This window comes from Scatophagus argus, chromosome 8, assembly GCF_020382885.2.
Source record: "Scatophagus argus isolate fScaArg1 chromosome 8, fScaArg1.pri, whole genome shotgun sequence".
NCBI classification, from domain to species: Eukaryota; Metazoa; Chordata; class Actinopteri; family Scatophagidae; genus Scatophagus; species Scatophagus argus.
The window spans coordinates 22,777,875-22,801,084 of record NC_058500.1 but is presented as its reverse complement, the minus strand read 5'-3'; the positions used below and the strand labels follow the sequence as shown (position 1 = coordinate 22,801,084).

Genomic DNA, 23,210 nt, shown 5'->3' with positions numbered 1-23,210 from the left:
ATGAACTCCCAAAACACTGAAGAAATCAGAGGAGTGGTTGTTCTCAGCCATATGCTGAAACCATGTGGGTTTATCATCTTTATTTACAGCCAACTTGAAAGACCAGAAAATAAGAAAACCAGCGAACAAGAACATAGTTTCACAACTCTTTTTTTTTATTAATTGTTTAGAATACAACATGGTAAAGCATTTCAGATCTCTTACTTAAGACTCTTTGGGCATTTGGTGCCGCTTTCAACAGCACGTTCGATTCACTGTCACTGCTGTCATGTTCTCCATCCCTCTGATCTGACTGCCGCTTGCTCTGCCTCACTACCTGCAGTAGGTCAGGTACAAAGAGCGAAACCTGGCTGGCGCTCATACTGAATACCCTGAAAAGTAAAAAGGAAGCAGAAGCAGAGGGTGGAGAAGTGCACAGAGAGGACAGATCTCCTCTTTTGCTCCCACTGCCACAAACAGGAAGCCGAATAAATACAACGGTATCTGTACGTTTAGTGCTCCCCGCACAGCACATTACATGTAGCAGTCCCTGTTTACAACATTCACACTTAGCATGTGACTGGTGTTTGTATTTGCATGTGTGTTTAAATGTGATCCTACATTTATTGTAATTGCAGTCGATATGATCAGATTGCACTTAAGAGCAAGGATTGAATTCTCTACACAAACTTTTAAAAAATACATTAAATTACATATCCAAATAAATATTGGTCCATTTTTTGTTAGTATGCCGAGTACATCTTCCTGAGACACTTTCAGAACCACAGTATACAATGCATGAGTATACTCTTTCACTTTTTTCTCTTTTACTTTCACCCTTCCTCCGATTTTCTCTCTGGAGGCAAAATAGCGTTTTCATGCTACACTTACTTCAACCATCCACTTATGAGATCATCCCTTATCATATGACTAGCTCTCTCATCTGTGCCAAGACATACATAGTAAACAGATTTCTTGCACTGCACCCATGCAGCATAATCCAAGACATGAGACCATGTTTCAGATGCAAACGCACAAGTAGACAATGTTACAGCCAGATATACAGAGAGCACTAACTGCAGCTGCTACCGTATTTACTGGAGTTGACCTGAATGTACATCTGTGCCATGAAGAGATAATATGTGAGTGTAATGTGTGTGCTTTATCGAGATGACAAACCCCTAAAATAAATGTACACAAACTTTTCACTCGCATGCTGACAGAAATTTGTATAATAACAGTCTTACAGCCCCAGTTTTTTTTTTCTGAAAATACAAACATGTTTATCGAAGCTTTTTTTGTGAAGTTTCACAGTATCAACGTGGTTCTCTTCCTGCCTTGCTCAATCACTGCACCGTGTAGCATCGGAGTCTCTAACAGTTTGTAGCCAATTTTCAGTCTGGCTTTGTGCTGTGGAGAACTCTGGTGCACACACACGCACGCACACACACACACACACGCACTTTAGGTACCTTTACATGAACGACCACAAACAACCTCAGCCTCCATCCTCACCATCATCATTTACACCAGTCTATTATTGCTTTCGTATACCAATATTGTTATGCAAGATCAAGGAAAAAGGAAATGTATCGTCCACTTAGTGTTGCAAGGAAGCAGTCCTGAACTGCAGCCCGGATAAAAATCACTGATGTGCAATTTCAAAAACAAGTGTTGTGGGCCTTCTCAGGAAACAGTAAAAACAACTACTGGATTATCCTTAAATGATGTGATGTAAGGCAGCAGAAGATGAACAGATGGGTTTTCATTCTTCAGACGTGTGTATACATACAGAAAGTACTGCTTCCCAGTTTTTGTATTCAAGTCCTCATTAGTCTATACATTAGAGACAGCGTTATTAGCATCTCGCGCCTGACGGATGCCGTATAGCCATTTGATGACTCGAGCATTCCTCTCGATGACGGAGATGCCGTAGGGGACCCGTTCGTTGGCCATGGCTGGTCCATCCTCGTTTTCCTCGTCTCCTTCATCCTCCCTCGCCCGGTCAGCCTCTGAGCTGGGCGTGCTGACGCTGCGGAGCTTGGAGACGGATACAATGTCCGAGTTGGCTCTTGTGAAATGCTCCATTCCACCCATGCCCTCCACCTCCTCCGGGTCCAGCCCGCAGTAGTTGAAGAAGCGCTCCATGTCCGCTGTTGCTCGGGAATAACGGTCACTGAGGTCCGACTTGGAGCGGTGCAAGGATGGGTGCTTACGAGAAGATCCCTTGGAACTGGCATTTGATATACGGGTGAAAGCGGGGGAGGCTGGAGGGATCACGCCAGTGCGGACCAGCATGGGACTGGGTGGAAGGTAGGCTGGGGGTGGGGGCAGGGTTTGGGAGGGGTTTTTGAGCTGCGGGTGAGGTTGGTTTTGTGTAGGTGGAGGAGGTGGGATCTGTGGGTGTGCAACTTGGCCCTGAGCAGTCTGTCTGGGCCTGAGCTGGGGCTGAAGCTGAGGCTTCCTTATCTCAGTCTGAGGCCGAACGTCCACCCTGCGCACTGCCACCGAGTTAGGGGAGCTATAGGGAGCTGGAACCCCAATGCGGGGTGCTCGTGCTGGAACAGGGGGGGGACGCCGGGTGGGTTCCGCTGCAGGGATCTGGAGGTTGTTGTTGAGTGGAGAGGAAGTGCAGGAGGAGGTGGAGGAGGAGTTGACAATGCCATGCTTCAATGGTTTGAGGTTGTTGAGGAGTCGGTTGTTACCTTCCTGTTCTGCTGACAGGCTACTGCCGATGCTCTTAGTTCCCGACGAAGGAGATGATGAGGAGGGGGAAGTGGAGGAAGAGGACTGGGAACACGGGGTGGGTCCATCACATACGTCATTGATAAGATTATTCAGAATATCCAAGTTAAGAGCAGGTCCTCTCCTCCTTACAGGTCCCTCTCTCCTTCCTCCATTCTCCACATCAGTTGGGCAGCGGGGAGCCTTGCGGGCTGGAGGAGTGCTGATCTGGCACTGGAGCATCATCCCCGGAGGAACAAGGGGCTTGCGGATGATTGGCGGTTTGATGGGAGCCTGGCGGGTGAGGGCCACCTGCTGGCTCTTTACGTACTTAGCCTTGTCTGCCTCCAGGCGTTCAACAGCGCTCAGTTTACGGGCCCCAGGCTCAGCCTGACGACGGAAGTAGTCTGGACCCTTGTTAAGAATCCTGAAGGGCATGGCAGAGGTGAAGGCAACCCCGGCCAGACGGCCATCTGATGGCCGCAAGGTCTCAACTGGCATCCTGGAAGAGCTGACAGGGAAAAAGAAAGATTTTCTATCACTCAAAAGGTTTCTGAAGGAGAATAATGTGCAACAGAAACACAAACAAAGCGTCAGTGAGCAGGAGCTGAGAGAAAGAATAAAAAGAGGATGATTCAGCTCTCTGTTTTTGTGTGAAATGTAACAAAAAGTGATTCATAGCCACCACAGTGTTGCGGGCCTGTGATATAAGTTAGAGCAGAGACAAACAGAGGAACTGACAGAAGGAGAGGTGGGTGTGAGTGGGGCTTTAATGGTCAACGAATATTCTTTTAGAGCTCCCACATGTCCTCTCTAAGCTTAAGAAAATAGGTCTTTTGTAGTCTCGTTTCTTCCCACTCTCCTCCCCCTCCTCCCTCTGTGGCACCCAGAGCCCCCTTTAACTTCCTTACCGGTCGCTGTGCTGCTGCTCTCACTTCTCTCCTTTTCTTCTCTGTCGCCCCTCTTGCTCTTTTATCTTCCTTTTCCCAGTCCAGGCTCAATGGAAGACTACTTGCGGGACAGGGTCAGGTGGGGTCAAATTCCACATCAGGCCCGCCAGACCACCTCTATTAGCTCAGCGGCGACCCAAAAGGGGTTTAGGCTGCAAATCGGGGTCACTGGTCAGCCACAGTGCAGCTGATGGGAGCTCTTTATCCAAAATGCGGGTCTGGTAGATCAACTGGCACTGATCCTCAGTAACTCAGCAGCCTTTACGATCCCTGTCCAAGTTGTCCGTCAGGCCTGTCCAGCTGTGATTTGACACAACTCAGCTGGAGAGCCCCACAGTTCTGGAGAGGGTTAAAAGAGATGAAAGTCCAAGTCAGATAACGGTAGATCTCTCAGGTTTCTGCTTGCTTCTCATTGACAAAAGCATCCACACACACTGATACACACACACACACTCACACACACACGCACACTTCTCTAGATGACAGACAGGGACTCTCTTCAACACTGAAGGAGAGCAGACGGGACAGGCTTTAATACGGTGTCTGGCTCCTCCCAGCCAGCCAATCACATGTCAGGCCGGGAGCCTCAGTGGGGCACCGGAGGCGGGGTGGGAGGCGGGAGACGCGCTCGCATTGGTCCACCTCAAAAGGGATTCTGACCAATTGAACCCCTCCCCCCCTTTGAGCACAACAAAACACTGAGGCAGGGTTTTCATTCAAATGAAAATTCTTTGAAAGGGAGAAAGGGGGAGAGAAAAAGAGGGAAGGACAACGGGCAAAACAGCTGCAATTTTTTACATTGACTTGCATCAAGCTCAGCGGGGTGCTATGAAAACATTGTGTAAAATACTGAAAGCACACACAACTGTTCTTCTTGTTCAGCTCTTTGTCCTCATCACCACAGAAGTAGAGAAAAAGTGTGTGAACAACAGATACACAGTAAACAACAGACAACTGTATCTTACTCCAACTCTTAGTGTGCTTTAGTTTGTATTATCAGTTAGCTAGTTCTTGCAGAACAATGGACTTAATGTTTAGTGTCTAAAAAAAACAGCCTCACACTACTTCAGACAAAGAAACAAAGACAGACAGTCAAAGTTTTTTCCCCTCCCCTGTTTCTACACCTTAGCACCCAATTACTTCACTTATTTCTCTCAAATTTAGGAGTTCAAAGCACTGCTGACGCACACAATGTTCATCTATTTCCCTCTCTTTCTCCATGCTCTCATTTTCTGGAAAAACAACCCACCTCTGCCTCTTATCATTTACAACATTACATTTAGGGTTACATCACACCCAGTTAATGAGCGCATTTCTCTCACTCCTCCTCCTCCTCACCTCCACCTCCAACATATCTATCCACACATTTTTAATTAGTCTTTTTATAGCCGTCTTTCTGCCCGTCTCCCTCAACATGTGACCCTGTTTCCCCCACAGCCACCCACCCCCCTCTTGCTCTCATCTCTGAACAGCAGACCAGCAGCAGGAAGAGCAAAAGCGACAATGACAGCTTAGACTTGGACTACACACACACACACACACATGTTTTGAGGAGCTTCAAAAGCATGAAAACCTGAAGAACAGTCACACGGCTTGCTTTCATCTTAACCATGTGACAAACCAAAGAAGAGTTTAAAATAGTCACGCTCAAATTACAAACATATTTGCATCACAGAAAATAATGATTCACAAACAACAAGGAACTAAAAGCCTTAAAGCAAACCTCTAGGGAGGACATTTAGGGGATAGAGGAAAAAACATTATTATGGAAAAACTGAATGGAAAATAGACTGATCTGAATGAGAGGAAACTTTAACTTCTCATTGGCAAAGAAAGGAGGGATTGTTAGTTTCAGGTGCAGGAGCATAGAAACACACCAGAAGACAACACCCATACCATTAAACAAAAACATTTACAGATAATGTTTTTGGTATTTAAAGTTCTACTCAAATTTACACTTAGTCAAGTTCACACACTTCCTACTACTAAAACCAGAAAGAAAAGCATTCTCGTTCAGTGAAACACAAATAAAAAGACCTTCTGTCTCATCATACACACACTGAAAACACTTATAGTATATATAATATAATAATATAATATAGAAATGGTTGAGTCCAGTCATAGGAACTAATTCTAAAAAAGGCTTGTCTAATGGTCTAAAAAGTATACACATCCTAAGCTGGCTTCATCCCTGCTTCTATCAAATAAATCAAACATGGTGCATAAATCATGTCATAAATAAGTGAAAATGATTGTTCGAAGAATCTTGGGATATATCTTTGCAATTCAGCACCATAAAACACAAGGTTTTAAACAGCCACGCAAAAACTGTGTGCTTTCAAATACGCAGAGAACCCCGTCACACCCATGTAAACATCAGATACGGAAGTATGCAAATGCCAAACCAGTTAACTTCCACCTTTAAACAGACATCTACATGCAAATACCGTCAGCCTGGATAGTCCACAGAAACAGCAACTATTGTCATTCATTTCCTCACTGTACAGGATCAGGCAGCTTAAAGGCATCTCTGCCAATGGACTGATGTGTGTGTGCAAATAGCAGCATTGTACCTCTGCCTGCCGCCAAACGAGGCGTGAACTGATCAAGCCAAACCACCAGTACATGGACCTGTGTACAAGCGTGTGTGTGTGTGAGAGAGAGAGAAAGAGAGAGCGAGAGAAATAACTTTTCTAAAGAACCAAAGAACCAAAACATCTCCTGTCTAACTTGTTTTTCTAACTTTCTGTCTTTTCTTTTCCTTTCATGTTCTGTTCTGCAGCTACACAAACAGATGATGCCTCCAAAAGTGACAAGCGCACCGCAGGCAGTGACCACAGCGTCGAGACACGGAATGATATTTCAACTCCGCGATGGAGACTGTCTCGATTCGATTATCATAAAACTATGCTAACCGCTGTTGTTGTTGTTGTGCTCTTACATTCACATTTCCAGCCACCGCATTAGCGGGTAATGATATAGGCTCATGATGTCTTCCGTGTGTGTGAGGAAGAGAGTGTGTCATGGTGTGTGAGAGTGTGAGTAGTACAAAAGACAGAAAGTGTAGGAGATAAGCCCTGCGATTGACTGGCGACCAGTCCAGGGTGTACCCTGCCTCTTGCCCGTAGTCAGCTGGGATAGGCTCCAGCTCCCCCGCGACCCTGACGGATAAGCGGTATAGAAAATGGATGGATGGATGTAAAATTGTCCACATTAATATTCTGATCTCTATGATATAAATGTCATAAAGTGTAGCAGCTGAAAGGAAGAGATGACTAATGTTGAAGCACACTTGCTCCCCCGAGTAGGCTGATGTGAGAGTGTTAAAACAGAGTTGTTGAATAGCCTTAAAACAGACATATTTATTTAAAAACAAAGATCTTTGGAGATCCCACCACAGAGTTCAAGTCTGTTTCAGCCAAATGCCAAGTGGGATCTAAAGCACTCAAGGAAGTACATCATTATATATACCTTAAGATAACACTGGTTGTTAGTCTCAGCACCTTTCCACTCAAGCCAGAGGGGAGGGGTGGTGTCTTTGCCTGTCGGTCAGAGTGACTTGAGATATGGTGTCCTTCTCCTACTATGTATGATGCCTCTATCTCCCTCAGAGTGTGCAGTACTGAGACAAACAACCAGTTCTACATGCTTATAACATTATAAATTATACTAAAGCATATAACAGAATAAGGCACAGTAAATATTTATTAATCCACAGTAGAGAAGGAGGAAAAAGGAACGAGAAGTCCTGAGTTTTTATATGTTTCTTCTTAGAAAATGTGCTGCATGATAAAGAACAAAACAGAACAGAAAGATGCAGCACTCTGAGGGTCCAAATACTCAGGGAAAGAGACAAGGTGCATTCATGTGTGTGTTTTGTGACACCAGCTGGCTTGTCATATCACAGTGGACTTGGTCTCAGCGGACATTGACCCCAGGCTGTATAGAAAACAACACAGACCACACCTAAAGAGATATTACCAGAAATTCCCTCCAGTCCAGTCTGAAAGATAGATACTGAAGAACACACCTTCCACCAATCTTGTAAACTGAATGAAAGAAGTTAAAAAGATACTGTAATGTAAATGAATTGTTCTCAACCTGGATGGGACTGGGGATCTTGCTCAAGGGCAATGTGCAGCTAGATACTAGCAAATAATTTTGAAATCCTTCAGTATGTAAGAGAAATCTCAGTATCATCAAAGTTCTATGGAGGAATCACCTTCCGTCCAAGGGGTCGTTGCAGCAAGTTAGTCACCATTTTTCACTGGAGGGGGGGGGCAGGAAGCCATGACGCATTCACAACAGGAAATGTGTGTGAGAAAGACTGAAACACAAACAAACACACTCAGCTGGAGTGTTTGCTTCTGAATGTCTATGTGTGCTTGTGAAAGAGTGGCAAGCACCTCATCTCTGTTTTATGCTGACCATCTATTTCTGGGCACTTGGACTTGGCGTATTTGTCATGAAGCCAGAGCAGCTGTTGTAGAGGAATCACCACCTTAGGTAAGCTGTGGCACTGACCGTCCAATCTAACCAGTGCTTAAGAAAAGGTCCAAATAAGCACAGACTTCACTAAAGCCTTGCAACTTTTAAGAGAGTGTTGCTTTTACCTGCTCTATCAGCCTCTGTGTCAATGGCAGAGATTAACTGTCTTGCTCAAGGACAGCTGGGAGAATCACTGATAATTTTTACTAAAAGTTAACAACCATGTTAGCAGCTCTGCGAGCATGTAAGCTAAAGGCAAACATCAGCATGCTATAACGCTCAAGGCGATCATCAGGTAGACTTTTTACCACATTCATGTTCAGGTTAGTGTGTGACCATGCGAACATTTGCTAATTAATGGTTAAAAAAAACTGGAATAGGACGCTGCTGTGTGCTGCATTAAAGAGACGGGTAGGGTCGGGTACTGAAAATACATGTGGGTCAGAGAGAGACCACATCACCCAGATGGTTTTTTTACCAACATTAGTCAAGACTCAGGCACGGACTGCTTCTGAAAAATACTAATCAGTATGCTAAAACATTGTGGGAGAATTTGTAGCACGTCTGAGACCAGTAATATCTTGACTTGCATACTGTTTATGCGTAGATGTTACTAATACTGTAAGTGACAGTAACAGCAGAACAGACAAGATTAAGATGGTGTTTCTTCTTCGTTTTGGGATTAGACACTACACTGACATATTGCTACCCTATACTACCTTTTATTAATGATCCCTCTGACATTTTTTTTTTTTTTTTTTAGATAAACCAGTACTTTGCATCCTCATTTTAGTCCAGTTATCCAAGTGGAGGTGTGCACAGTAAAAACAGTTTCTCCAGGTGTTCTCAAGCCTCAGAACAGCTTCCTACACTGAAGTAATGGAGGAAGCTGTAAATAAGATAACACCAACTAAAAGCAGCAAAGTCTTTTGTTTTTTGTTTGCAATTTCGTTAATACTGAAAGAGTAAAGTACTGAAAATAAATATTGTTGGGTTCCAGAACCAAATTACAGCTAACGGTAAGAAAACCTACAGACACGACAGGATAGGAAATACAAAAGTACCAAAGGACCTGTCATTAACACTTCCATAAGCAAGCCAATTCTAATGACTGCTACTTGAACACTCCAGGCTTAATCACCTCAGTTAAGTATCTTCCTTGTATCCTCCAGGTGAATGATAGTCTAGCCTAAGAATAAATAGGCCACAACCATGATATAAACCTATAAGCACAGAACACAATTCCCAGCCCATCACCCCACTGGGACACCCCAGCTTCAGTTTTTAAGTCAATAAAAAGCTTAAAAGAAGAGTTCAAAAGGTTATCAGCCACTCCCTTTCAGGGCTGATTTAAGGTGCTCCAATGACAGCTAATGAAGACAGAGAGGAGAGTACCAGACCTCATGGGATTCAACCCTTAATGTCCTAGCTTCACCACACAGTGCTGTCCAGCTATCAGCTCTCCACACTGCTCGTTTCCTTCTGAAAACAGCTTTCGGCTGGATGGAGAACTTGTCTGACATGCATGACTGAAGTGTCTGGACTACATGGTTATGCAACTCTTCTGTGCTCAAGGGCCTAGTCAACTGCAAAAACATCCACTGAACCATAAGCAGACAGTTATTATAGCATCTCGCTTCATCTTTGTAAGGCCTCTCTCCTCCTATTCCCCCTCCTCCACCTCTGCCCATCACTGTCTGCGTCTGTGGCCCCAGGAAACACACACATCCACGCACAATTACACCCAAGGGTGGGATGAGCAGGGGTCCAATGAAATCCTGTCTAACGTGTATATGTGTAGCTGTGCATCCATGAATGCCAGCATCCTCATTTTTAACTGTCAGAAAAGAGAGTTTTGACTGAGTAGGTAATCAGTGGAGAGCAGATGGCTAAGGCTTCCCTCAGGAAAACTAAAGCTGCCAGCGACCAGACATATTATAACATCTGCCGTTTGGCCACATTCGCTAAACAGAAAAAACATAAACATCAAACAACACAGTACAAAAGCATGACATTTTCATTCACAGCTTTGTAAATAAGGTTAAAAAAAGCTGTAAATAAGATAACACCAACTAAAAGCAACAAAGTCTTTGATAAACTGCCAGAGAACTTCCCTACCAACAGTATTAATGTTCATCTTCTACTGCACTCCTTTGGCACAAATCAGAAGATCATTTTCTATGTACTTCAATTTTCCGTTCCAAATGAAATCAACATTTTGAAGAGAACAACACTTGTAGTAACTCACAGGATTACAACCTCTCAGATTTACAGTGTTTTGTAGAGATTCTGGCATTGCTGAGCCTCTAGAGGTTGAAATAACTCTGATACAGCAAAGAATTTCTGCTGATTATGGAAACTGCAAACCAAGTTTGGGTGCACCCCCAAACTGATATGCAGATCTTATGAGTGTGTAATTTAAGTGTGTGTGTGTGTTTGGATCAGAGACTGGAGGCATCGTTTCTCACCTCACTTAACTGGATCAAGTCTGTTAGGTAAGACACACAGCCACCTCTGCCACCAATGACGGTTTCCATTGTCAATTAATCGATTGATTAATAGAACAGTTAGTTGATTAATCTATTGATCAAACGACTACTTGCTCTATAAAATGTGAGAAAATGGTGAAAAACGTCAATCAGTGTTTCCCAAAGCCCAGGACGATGTCCTCAAATGTCTTGTTTGGTTAATGACCCAAAAATATTCAGGTTACCATCACAGAGGAGCAAAGAAACCAGAAAGTATTCACATTTAAGAAGCTGCAATCAGGGAATTTACTATTTTTCTAAAATAGTACATTTTCTAAAATTATTCGAAAAATTACAGATTAATAACAGATTAATCAGAAACCAAAACAGTCAACTAATTAATTAATCATTGCAGCTTTAGTGCATACAGATAGACACTAAAGAAATAACATGCCAACTGTATACTAAGAGATACAGAATACCTGAACCATCTCACACACACACACACACACACACCCACACACACACCCCTCTATACTGCAATGGTAGAGACTAAAGGCAAAGAAGCAAAGAGAGCGAAAATACCCCCACCTCCCACCACCCACATCATGATGAACACATTCCAGAGACATGCTGGCAAGGACGCAATCACATACTGCTGTCCTCAGCCAGCTACAGAGTAACCACACACACACACACACTGGTGGGAGGGAGAGTGGTCACTGTGGAGTCGCCTCAGTGGCTAGGCCTCACTGTTGGCTTGGATACAGGGAGTGTTTTACTTACTCACTCAGTCACACACACACACACACACACACACACACATACACACAGTTAGTTGCACTCACATGTACAAGCAGACTCATTCTGTTAACCCCTTATAAGCCCTGTTAACCTCTCCACTGACAGAAATTAGTGCTGAAAGTCCGTAGAGCATCATGACTTTCTATTTGTTTTAGCCCCCAACATCAATTCTCTCCCATACACACGTGCTTAAAAGCAGAAGCCAAACCATGCACATTAGAGAGAAAAGTCACAGAAGAGCTGAAGAAACTTTGTCAGATCCTTGACCCTTAACAACACAGTCTGAGATAAGCTCAAGCACTACTGGTATGATAAAGCTCTGAAAGACTTTCCTTCCTTCCTTTCTTTCCTGCTTGAAATGAAACGTCAATATCAAATTTGTTACAAACAGTCTGCCGAGCAGCTTCTCAATGTGTTACGGCTGAGGGGGCTGAGAGAATGAAAATAGTCCTGGAGCAGAGCTGCCAAATGTTATAATCAAGACTAGTATTTTTAGATTTGGCATTCCATCTCAAGGACAAGAAAGCATGGCAGGGACACAGAAAAAGACAATAGCTGCCTTTACTTTAACAGAGCATTTCTTTTAGTTTTTACAAACTTTCCCCACCGGCTTGTTGCTGATCCACTTGCTAATATCCTATGTTTAAGATATTATTGCACAAGATTGGATGTATTTACAAAAACATAGATCAAAAGGTTATTTCATTGAAATACTGACAAAAATAATTTCATCAATGCATCTCAAGTGTAAAGTTTGCTGTCGATACCTTCTAGAGCAGCAAGCCCCCACCTCAGCCCCCTGTTAGGTACACAGACACACTCTCATGTCTACACACTGCAGGCACTCTGATCTGCTCAAACAGGACGTGAAGTTTACTCACATGATGTGTAGGAGTCAGGCAGTTAGATCTCAAAGTGGGTCTCTTGGAAAAAAAACTGGAGTATAGGAAAACAAGAAAACTGAAAGACGCGAATAGGAGCTCTGAGTCTACACGGTCGCTTTCGCGTGGCACAAGCACCACTGTGCCGGTATGAGCGTTACTGTGTCGTCCTGTGTGTGTGTGTGAGCCAAACGAACACTAACCTGAGCGTCTTATATGCTTGCCTCCTTCTCCTCCCACTGTTGAGGAGGACTCCACCCCCTCTGGATAGAAGCAGGAGCTGGGAGAGCAGGAAGCAAGAGCTTTCCTAAAAGTCACATGGTCTTCCCGATACTTTCACATTACTCCACTACCTGTGACAGCGTCACCGGTAATGCGGGAAATAGAAACATATATGATATATTTTGTAACCACGCTGATGCAGTGGTACATAAAACATAGGTAAACCAATGACCAGTGATGATTAAAAAAACAAAAGCAATATTTAATCAGATTAGTGTACTATTTATGGCTATTTATGCAAAATTACAAAAAAGGTCCATATTCCAGTCAGCTCAACTTTTCATTAGAGCAGGTCGTCTTGTGACATTCTGCTTATTCTTCTAGGCTTTACTTATAGAGCAGGGCTCCACATCAAACTGCATACTGATGAAATGAATTAGGATTGCGCTCTTTTATGGCTAAACTTCTGAGTATGATGCAAACCATTGTGCAATAATCTGCCCAGACCTGTTTGGGGTAGAATTAGAAAACAATAAAGCATGTCTGGGCTAAAACTCATTTCACTGGACAAAAACCCACAAACATCTGACATTTGTTGTCAGTTCTTTCTACGGTTCCCCATTTTTGACACTGAATCACGACGGGAACAAAAAGACAAAGTCGTCTACTGGCAATGTCAACGTCAATTACGTATTAGAAAATAAGTAATTGCATTTATTTTGATTGCCGTAAAGAAATAATTTTTTTTAAAAAATGAAATGTTATCTGTAAACTGTACAAAACAGAAGAAAAGATAACTACAACACAGAATCTCAGTTCTCTTGTGTTGATGTCTTTGTGTCACAACCCCAGCACTCGGTCACTGCGTGTATCTGCTTACATCTGATACAAGTTTCAAATGTACACTGATGTAAAGTGTATGTAATTCCAAATTAAGTACTTTTAGGTCCAAACTGTACTCAGTTGAAGTACTTCAGTACATGTACTTACTCTAAACCTGTTGTGCTGTCACATTAAAGTGCAGGTCACTGTTTAACTCTTCCTCTGAACAAAAACTCTCAGTCCTGCTGTGTGTTTAGTTCCACTGTAAGCTATTAGTTATGTTTGTTATTAGCTAACCCTTAGCTAAACACACTGGAAGACTGCTGCTCCCAGCTAACAGCTCTCCTCCTGCTGATTTCAATACAGATGTGCTGTGTCGTCTTGGTTTAACCAGTGCAACATAATTGGAGTGAGGTATTGCTAATGACTGTGACTGAGGGGACAGACGGATCGGTCCACACTGAACTGTCACCAGGGACTTGAGTTCTGAACAATCCCAAACCTAAGAAGGTTTGTTTCACCCTTTCTGTAATCTGTAATGTCGCTGACTTTTGTGAAATGCCATCATGTTTAGTGAAATGTCACAGCGTTTTGACCTTCATGGCCACTGCAGATATCTTTTAATAACACTCTAAATAAAGTTTAAATCTGATATTACTTCCCATGAATAAGTCTAGAGACATTACCACAGAAAACATTTACATAAGCCACAGGTTATTCCAGATAACATGAGCTTTTTCCTTTCCAAGATTTTTCTGTGATAATAAACAATAAATTCTAATAAGTGAGAAAGTCAGGCGGGGGAAGTGGGATAAAACAGCTGTTAAAATGAATATCATTACGACGGAGGCGTGGTCAAGGATATCCTGTCATTAGGGCCTGCAAAACAGTGGTTCAGCAGAAGCTTTAACCACCGGATTACCTCAAGAGTATTCCTGTGAGTTTGTATATAAAGATTTGTGTTAATACAAAACAATAAATCAGTAAATGCCCTTGTATCTATTCTCACAGGTGGTTTATTTCAGTTCCTACACACAGTGGCCAAGCAGCACTTGCTCCTTACAGTTCAAACAAACACAGCGGTGTTTATTTAAAGGAGTCAGCAGGGCGGGGTGCGCCAGACCAACCTCCCTGTGGTGCACACACACTAAAATACATGTATACAAACCGACACACCGATTCAAGCGCTCACACCCACGGTCTAAATTCAAAACACACACATGCAGTGGTCAGTCGCTCTCCGGAGGCAGCGGTAGGGAGCGGACTTCCACTCATGCTCCTCACTGTCGAGGAAAAGGAGTTGGCAGCTCAGAAGTTGAAAACACACAGAGGGAGTCAATAAATGTTTTAGCTGAGTCGACAAATTTCAACACCGTCTCTACCTCCGTTAACACCGTCAGTCCCCTTCCTTCCTTCCATCACTCCTTCCGAGGACTTTTTAAATACATCTTAAACTTTTATGACATTCACTGCAGACAACAAAGTAAGAATTTCATTGTACAGGGAAACCTGTTTCCTTACTGTGCATACGACAATAAATGCTTTGAATCTTGAATCTTTTCTCTTTGGCAAAACATGTACTTTTCTCTTCCTACATCATGCCATTTTATCCTCACTTTTCTGCTTCATCTCCATCCTGTCTTCATGTTGTCTGATTCCTCTGTTCAACTTTCTTCCTCCTCCTCTCATCCTCTGAAAGCTACACTATCTCTGTGCCGCAGGGGAAATATTTTCAACATAATACCCTGTGAGCGTCCAACCTGGCCCTCCGGCAGGAGTAATACACCTCCATGAGAACATAAACCTTCTCTCAGAGACACGGAGGAGACAAGTGGATTTAGAGTATTAGAGTGAGTGTGTGGTGCCTTCTCATTTGGCCAAATACTCTGTGATCCATGATACACAGACTTGCACACACGCTCACTTAGCCGAGACAGTGATGAGCCTATATTGTCACACCACTGGATGTTTACTAAACGCACACCATTAGCTCTATTCACAATTCTCTTTTCTGATTCATCACCTGAAAATATAGTGACCACTAAAAGAGGGCAAGCCATGTAAACTTACAGCAGCTGTAGCTCCTTTCGCTCATACCAAAATCATAAGCTCTGTCACTTGTTACATACACACACACACACACACACACAGACGCATTCCACAAATGCAGGGACTTACAGGGCCAACATCTCACATTACTGCTCACATTACACACTGGCATGCCCGAGCAGGCCCCGTCTCCATCACACTGCATCCTCAGTTGGTGAAGATACCAAACTGTATCAAACTCAAATCACTCTTCTGAGAAATGTCAGACTGAACCCAGTGAGGACATTTTGCGACTTGATAACGATGACCAAATATGAACTCCTCAGGATGCACCTTTTTAATGACATAGGTGCTGGTGATTCAAACTTATCTGCTCAAATTTGCAATTCATGTCTTGCATTTGGCCATGTAAATGAGATTATTTCATAAGTGCCAATAGATGGCAGTTGAAATTCAAATTTCTTGAGAGAGATCTTATCAGGCCTGGTTAACGCTGGCATTTGGTGTGTCGACTTTCACATACTCAAACATTCTGCGAACAGTCAAAGCAAATATTTTGGGCTTGTTTAAACATTAACACACACGTTCTTTAGGGCAACTTGTGACTTGTTCCAAACCCTGCGACCCTTTTTTAAAATCAAACAAACCATACTGCTGTATGTGAAACTTCTATCTTTCGAGCGACATCTTGCCTTGAACTGCCTGTACAGATGCTTGGAGTTAGATGATATGATAACATGATGAGACAACAGAAATTTATCAATTAATTAATTTAACACCAACAGGCACTTTAATGGCATCATATTCTAAATATATAGACAGTTTTGCTGCTATTACAGCTTCCACTCTTCCAGGAAGGCTTTCCACAAGATTTTGGAGTGTTTCTGTGAAAACACTCCATGTACCCATTCATGCAGTACAATTGACTGCAATTGATTAGCATCTTTCAGTTCTTTCTTTAGCTGTAAGGTTTCAGTGAAGAAAGCAGCCATCAGATAACTCAACAAAAATAAATGTTGGTAGCATCACAAGTGATAACCTTGTCTTCACCGTTTCCTCTCATTCATTTGGTGACGCACTCAGGTCAGTCATGTGTGACTCTGCAGACAGTTTGTGGCTACATAAAGAAAGCCAAGTGATCCCAACGTGACACAGCAACAGGAATCTCTAACACGTGGACATGTTAAAAGCTGTTTGTTTGAGCTCTGTATTTAGTAGGTCAGTGGGTCCAGTGTGGAGGGGGCAGGGTAAATAATGGTTAACGAGAGGCATGTTGCCAAATAGCGACTTCAAAAACGTCCAGAGGGGATGACTACAGGCAAAGGGCAGAGTGTCTCTCACGTGCAGCGAGGAAGTATGGCTTTCTGGGAATGATGAAAGAAAGGTTGTCATCTGCTGTTGTTTGTCTTGGAAGAGTGGGGCAGATGGCAGACAAGGCAGATCCTCTAAAAATACATGAGCAAACACACCCGCATGTATTTGCACAAACAAGCAAACGCTCGTCCCAACTCCCATGATGTGGGCGTGCATGGATTTATGAAGACAAACTGACACAAGACACACAGATTCATCAAACCAGATACTGTATTTGTGTAGTCGTCATTGATTCTTGATCTGCTGGTTCCCAGGCTCTGACCCGATTATGATTAATGACTCAATCTGTGTTGGCTTACAAATAACAACAGCAGCACTTGTGTTCCTTCACCTGGCAAACATGGCAAACACAAAAAAACCCCAAAAGTCCCATTTAAGTAGGTCAGGGCAACACCAAGGTACTTCAAAATCAGCCTTTTCAAAAGCAGAATCACATTTTTCTTTATGTGGAGACCAGTTCAGCTGTCAAATGCATTCAAAACTAAAGGGATCTTCCATGGTCCTCCTCTCATCACTGTCAGTTTGTCTCGGGCTCACAACATCACTCAGTCACACTGAGTGACGAGAGCTGTTTGCATGTGAGGATTCTGCATGTGAGTCCGGAGCTGCTGACCTCCACAGTACAGGACAAACAGAGACACAGGACAAGAAGTCACACTGACCTCATTCCTCAGGGAGAGACAAAGTGGGAGCAGTCAAGGTCCAATGGCTGAAGGGAACTCCAGCCACATGACCGCTAGTGTCTAGGATATTTGGGCCAGAGAGGGCTTAACCTGACTGTGCAGTCTTTATTACTGCAGCATCACATCTCAGTCCTACAAGATTTTAGTCCCACAGTTATGTTCAAATAACACTTTGACGATCACTGTGGGCAGATCAGACACACACAACAGTGGCAGACGAGCAACGCACATGTTTTCCATTGTGTGAAGAAAATAACTAACGTGTACTGACGCAAATATGCTTCCTCTACAAAATGTAACCGACTGGCTGTTCCTCTCCTCCAGATTATATCATCAGAAGGCATATAAGAACAAATAATGTGCAATGTATGCCGGTTGTTGTCTTCCAAATTTCTTCAAGTACATATGTGTGTCTTTTCCTTTGAATCACCTTGTGCATGTGCATGCCATCTGAGCACTGGAATGCACTGCAACACTGACAATGTAAGCTAGTATAACCAAAAAGTGTATGTACATTTGATTACTATGGCATTACTATGGAATAAATGGCAGCCATAAATACAATAAAGCAAATAAAAACATAAATCAAAACTTGGGGTTTATGTGATGAAAGTCTTCAGGATGTTAACTTCATGTACACTTCGCTGCTAAGACTTAATGTACTGGACTTTACTTACATTACTTTTAATTAAGAATTACTACTTTTGCTATTTTTCCAATTCTTCTTCTACCACCTTTCATTAGTGTACATGTGCATTCAAAGGTGCATCTTATTAAGTGCCCATGATATGCAAATCAGTATGTGGTTCCTCTACGCAAAAATGCCATTGACATCAAATGAATACTTGGAATAGCGTTGCATAATGTCAGACTGAATCTGTGGTGTGTGTATTGGATACTCTGGCAAAGTAGTGCACTTTATTTGGCCTGGTGCAGAGAATGACAGCAACATAAGATGACCTCATCATCTCACGGCGGCGCAGATAAGTCACACAAACGGCCATGTCAGTACAGCAATAAAGGCCACATACAGGTAGCACACAAGATTTATGACAGCCAGAGACACAGAAAGAGAAACACAGCAACAGACAAGGAGGACTTGGCACAGTCAGCAAAACAATGCAATACTTTCTCAGCAGCCAGACAAGTGAGAAATGAAGTCACACAGCTTTAGAGTCAGTTGCCATAGCATCATGAATAATATTCATTTCTGAAACAGTGTGGCATTTTATTATGGTACCTTCTAACACACTCCGACCAATTGCTACATGTGCTGATCCTGGGAAAGCTAGAAAACACCACTCACTGTATTCTCTCCTGAAAGAAATGCATTCAGACGTGCAAAATCTAAGAATGGCCTTTCCGCACTCTGCAAAGAAAACATATTTTCCAATGCGGTTCTGAAACTATGATGTTGGCTACAATACTCCAGGCCACAGGCTGTAGAGCGTAACCTAGCCTGCGACGCACTATCATTTGCTAGTTCTTCATTGTGATGAACTGTATGTAGGTTTTGTAAGAAAAATATGATATTTTCCAGCTCATCACAAGTTTGCTGTCATATAGACATTCTAGAAGAGCTGAGAGAAAAACAACATCAGCATTAGCAAATGTGGTTAGTCCCTCCATTATGCATGCATTACAGCAGGCTGATGTAACAGTTGTTCCAGGGTGAGAGAGCACCCCTTTTATAGGAATGCATTACTTGCATAAGTGCCAGTAAATTTCAAATCATTCAAAATAAAAGGATGATATGTTTGAAGTTTGCATTCCGTTAAATTCCTGTTTCACTGTAATATCAATCAGAAGTATTTAAATGATTTTCCCACCAGCAGTGGAAAGTTGCTGGTCAAGCAATTTGAAGTTCCTGAATTAGACAAAAGGCTCTGTTAGCGGTACAGCATAATCAACCAACATCTTCCAAGTGCATTACGTAAGCGAGAGCCCATCTCCTGCTTTGATACCACTGCTGTAAAAGTATATCCCACGCACAGTATTCTAGCGGGTTGTGGTGGGCTTCTGTCTTCAGTTAAAACCCCCATAAGCTTCTTTCCAGACATCAACAACCCACACTCTTCATCCCATTTGATGTTTCAACTTGTCTAAATAAAGGAAACAAAGTGTCTGCAGATGAAAAAACAGCTCTGCACCACTGTTAAATGCACTCTGTCATGAACTGCCATTAACGTTTGAAAAGTAGTATGTTTTTCCCATTTAGGTTTAAGACACGGAGTCCGGCTAGTGTCAGCTGACTGTTTTTCCTGTTTTGCCCATGATGACTGCTCGCTCACTGACGGGCCCCTGAAAATGACTCCAAACTTAAGAGCAAACAGACTTTTGATTTGACTAACTAGACATTCCAGTCCTGGGAATGATTAAGACTGGAGATTACACAGTGGTGTGTTTGTGACTGTTGCCTGAGGTGAACAGCTTTTGCAGGCCTTTTGTGAGTATGAGCCAATTATTTAACCAATATACTGTGGCTTGACTGTTTTTTGTTTTTTTTTAAATGCTATAATTTAGATGTCTTTCAATCAAAGGAAATTCACAAATGCTAATTCAGTCATATTAGTAATAGGCTGTAAATTTCTGGAGCTGAACAGTAAAATGTCCATTAGAATATGGATTTTTCAATCTGACACCAATAAACGATAATTGTCTGAGCTGATTAAATAAGCAATAATTCTACATTTTTATACTTTAAAAACAAGTTTAAAACCTCTACTTTAGGCACACCTGAATGCACATATATAATCATATAATCAGTCACATTATGAAAAATAACAATCATTACTTATGAAAAAATGTGTACTTAAGAGTTCCATAGTCAAGGAATACTTGATTACAATTTGATTACATCCTTAAAAGTTTTTAAAAATATAATGAGTATCGTGCATTACTAGTTATATTTCACCCACAGCCCATGGCCTGCTCAAAAATCAAGATTTTAAAATGACTCTGCATTCATCCTGCCGATTCAAAGACTACCAATACAGGAAAGGACATCTGACTCATCAGAGGCACATTTCAGGCCTCAACTTCCTCATTTGGCGAAGAGAAAAGACCTACCCTCCTCCCCTGGAGAAAACATGAGCGTAAATATATCAACAGCTAGACAGTACAAAGCTGTGTGTGACCCTTTAAACCAGACTAGACTCATTTCCTAATACTCAAGTGGACTTCCTCTTTTTATGCAACAGGTATCGTGTTACTGCACATCTTTTTGCATTTTTCTGAGAATCACAGTGCCTGGTTTTCCTACATCACTTCCCCAATCACACAATGTATCGGACTACAGAGGACCCGAGGTGGTCTCAGAGAGATCAGTGACCCACTGCAGGCCAATGGGGCAAGAACATTACAGAAAACGTTTGAGTCGCTAGCCTCCAAAATAGTAGTTTTGGAAATAGTTAAGCTTGAAGTCCTGTCAGAATGAAGCAAAGATAACATATTTTCTTTCTTTAGAAGCCAGATAAACACAGTGTCAAAAGAGACGAACTATTCTGGCCTTCCTCGACTACTCTCAGAGAAAACTCAACCCACTAGAAGGGACCGCTAAGTGAATTCAAACCCTTGCTTTGGCTTGCTTTTCACTGAGCTCAGCTAACGTTCATAATGCTGAGGTTACAACAGAAACAGGTGCGCCACATGTATTACTCCACATAACCACGTTCATTGTGAAAGACCTACTCACCTGTGTCGACAGCTCTTTTTGGAAAAGTTTGTATTCTATTGTCGTATGATACGTGTCTAAGAGGTTTAATTCCGGACTGAAGTAAATGCTAGCATTGTCAATATTAACGAATAACAGTGTCCAATTTCACCGAAACTTTCAACGGTGGCGGGGTTTATACCATGCGTGAACTTTTACTACACTGTAGCAAATAGTTGGTATTTGCAATCTGCGCCTGTGAAACGCATTCAAGTCTTAAACGGTGAATATATTTATATATGTAGGTAATTGTCAACTCACTAATTATGAAATGCTGAATCCCTTTTCAATTACAATTTCAAATACAAGCAGAGACATTTACCGCACCCCTAAAATAATATTGGTACGGTCGAGGTTTCCCTTATTGGTCAGCCGTGGACATTCACAGTTTCATAGGACGCTGCGTGCCCGCTACCTTGGTAACTACTTCTTCTCGCGAGAGCGAAAAGCATGATAAGCTTACATAAGCTTCAACGATGATCATACTTTTCTTCTTCCAGATATTCCATCTTTCTCCAGCGGTGCAGCCCTCACAGTGATTGTGAATGGATTGTGAAGTTTTACTCCAAGTTACTTTTTAAAATCCATATAAATAACAAAATAACAGCAAACATATGTGCAGTCTTTTTGTTCATTTATTAGGCAAAGCTTGAGAAATTAACAAATTCAGGCTCACAGTCTCAGTCATAGTTAATTCAATCTCACTTGTCCATCTACAAAATTTAAGAGCATGATATTCCCAATATAATAATTTTATTACAGATAACAGGTCAATTTATTGTTAATATATTTTGTGCTGACATAGTTTCTACATAAATGCTAACAAAATCACCCCTCTCAATGAATATATGTATCAATTAATTTTCCTCATTTTGCGTATTTTTGTCATTTGTTGTATTAGAATAATGTATTATGTGCAATTACAAAGTACTTAATAGTATGCATGTGTGTTTTCTTAGCAATCATCAAAAGGATGTACTCTGATTTAGTTGGTGATATGAACCTAGTGAGTGTAAAGTCAGTGAATCCTATAGTCCTTTGTAATCTTCTATAACTATAATCTTACATAATATCATAGTACTAATGTGCTTAACAATAATATATCAGTAAGAAATCAAAGTGACTTATTACAGGATTACTATAGGACCAGTAAAAACAGATTAGAATATGCAGGAAGTTTGTATTGCTGCATATTCTTCTACACTATATGGACCATTACATCAACATCACCTTCCAAATGCAGACAGCTTTGCAGGTACAACAGTTTCCACTCTTCTGGGAAGGCTTTCCACAAGATTTCAGAGTGTTTCTATGGGGATTTTTGCCCATTCATGCAGCAGAGCATTTGTGAGGTCAGACACTGATGTTGGACCAAAAGGTCTGGCTCACAATCTCTGTTGTAAGTCAAAGGTGTTGGATGGGGTTGAGGTCAGGCCTCTGTGTGTCAGTAATTAGTAGTTCTATAATCTCTGCTGCTGAGCTCCCTTCCTGCTAACGTGCTTATAAGAGTGTATTTCTGTATTGTGCTTTTTACATGTTCTTTAAGAGCATGTATAAAGTTCCTCTCCAGATTTCCCTTCATTAGAAGTAAGGGGCCCAGCCCAACCCCTGAAAAACAGCCCCATCCCAATACCTTTGTCTGTATAAGGTATTTTATAGTGTTTTCTACCTATAATTGAAATTTCTTTAGGGTTGAATGATAGTAAGGTTACAACTCTACTGCATGTTCCTCCTCCTTCATGTTCTCCCTCTCAGAGTGGGGGCCGCTTGAGGGGCTTTGGTTCAGATAATGACAAAACAAGCTGGGGGATGATCTAATGTTTTGGCAACAACCTGCTTTAATTAACTAATTCAGGATGACCTCAGTTTTAAGGAGAGAGGAGTGTGTTTTCTCCCCCTTTATCCACGTGCTTGCAGAGGAGGATTCAACACTCACTGCACTGTTCCAGTGAGAACAATCATTGTTTTCTTCTCCTCAGAAACCCAAGTGTCTGAGGCTATACATCTGGTTAAGTGTAGATAAGTGTGAGAGTGATGCAACGAGTATACTTACT

At 42.1% G+C, this 23,210-nt stretch overlaps 1 protein-coding gene across 3 annotated transcripts; it reads right to left on the bottom strand.

The window, feature by feature from the left end:
* Positions 1–134: 134 nt before the first annotated feature.
* On the bottom strand, positions 135–21,458 carry wu:fa11c10 (protein FAM110B). 3 transcript variants are annotated; one of them, XM_046397083.1, is made up of 3 exons: positions 21,139–21,458; positions 3,615–3,992; positions 135–3,256 (listed from the first exon to the last, which is right to left on the bottom strand). In XM_046397083.1, the coding sequence occupies exon 3, from the start codon at positions 3,202–3,204 to the stop codon at positions 1,816–1,818; it is 1,389 nt and encodes a 462-aa protein (XP_046253039.1). In that variant the 5' UTR covers positions 3,205–3,256; positions 3,615–3,992; positions 21,139–21,458; the 3' UTR covers positions 135–1,815. The 3 variants fall into 3 exon arrangements, with proteins under 3 accessions (XP_046253039.1, XP_046253037.1, XP_046253038.1); XM_046397081.1 differs by having other exon boundaries at positions 135–3,214; positions 21,139–21,456; XM_046397082.1 differs by lacking the exon at positions 21,139–21,458 and adding an exon at positions 12,295–12,492 and having other exon boundaries at positions 135–3,214.
* Between the last annotated feature and the right edge of the window lie 1,752 nt (positions 21,459–23,210).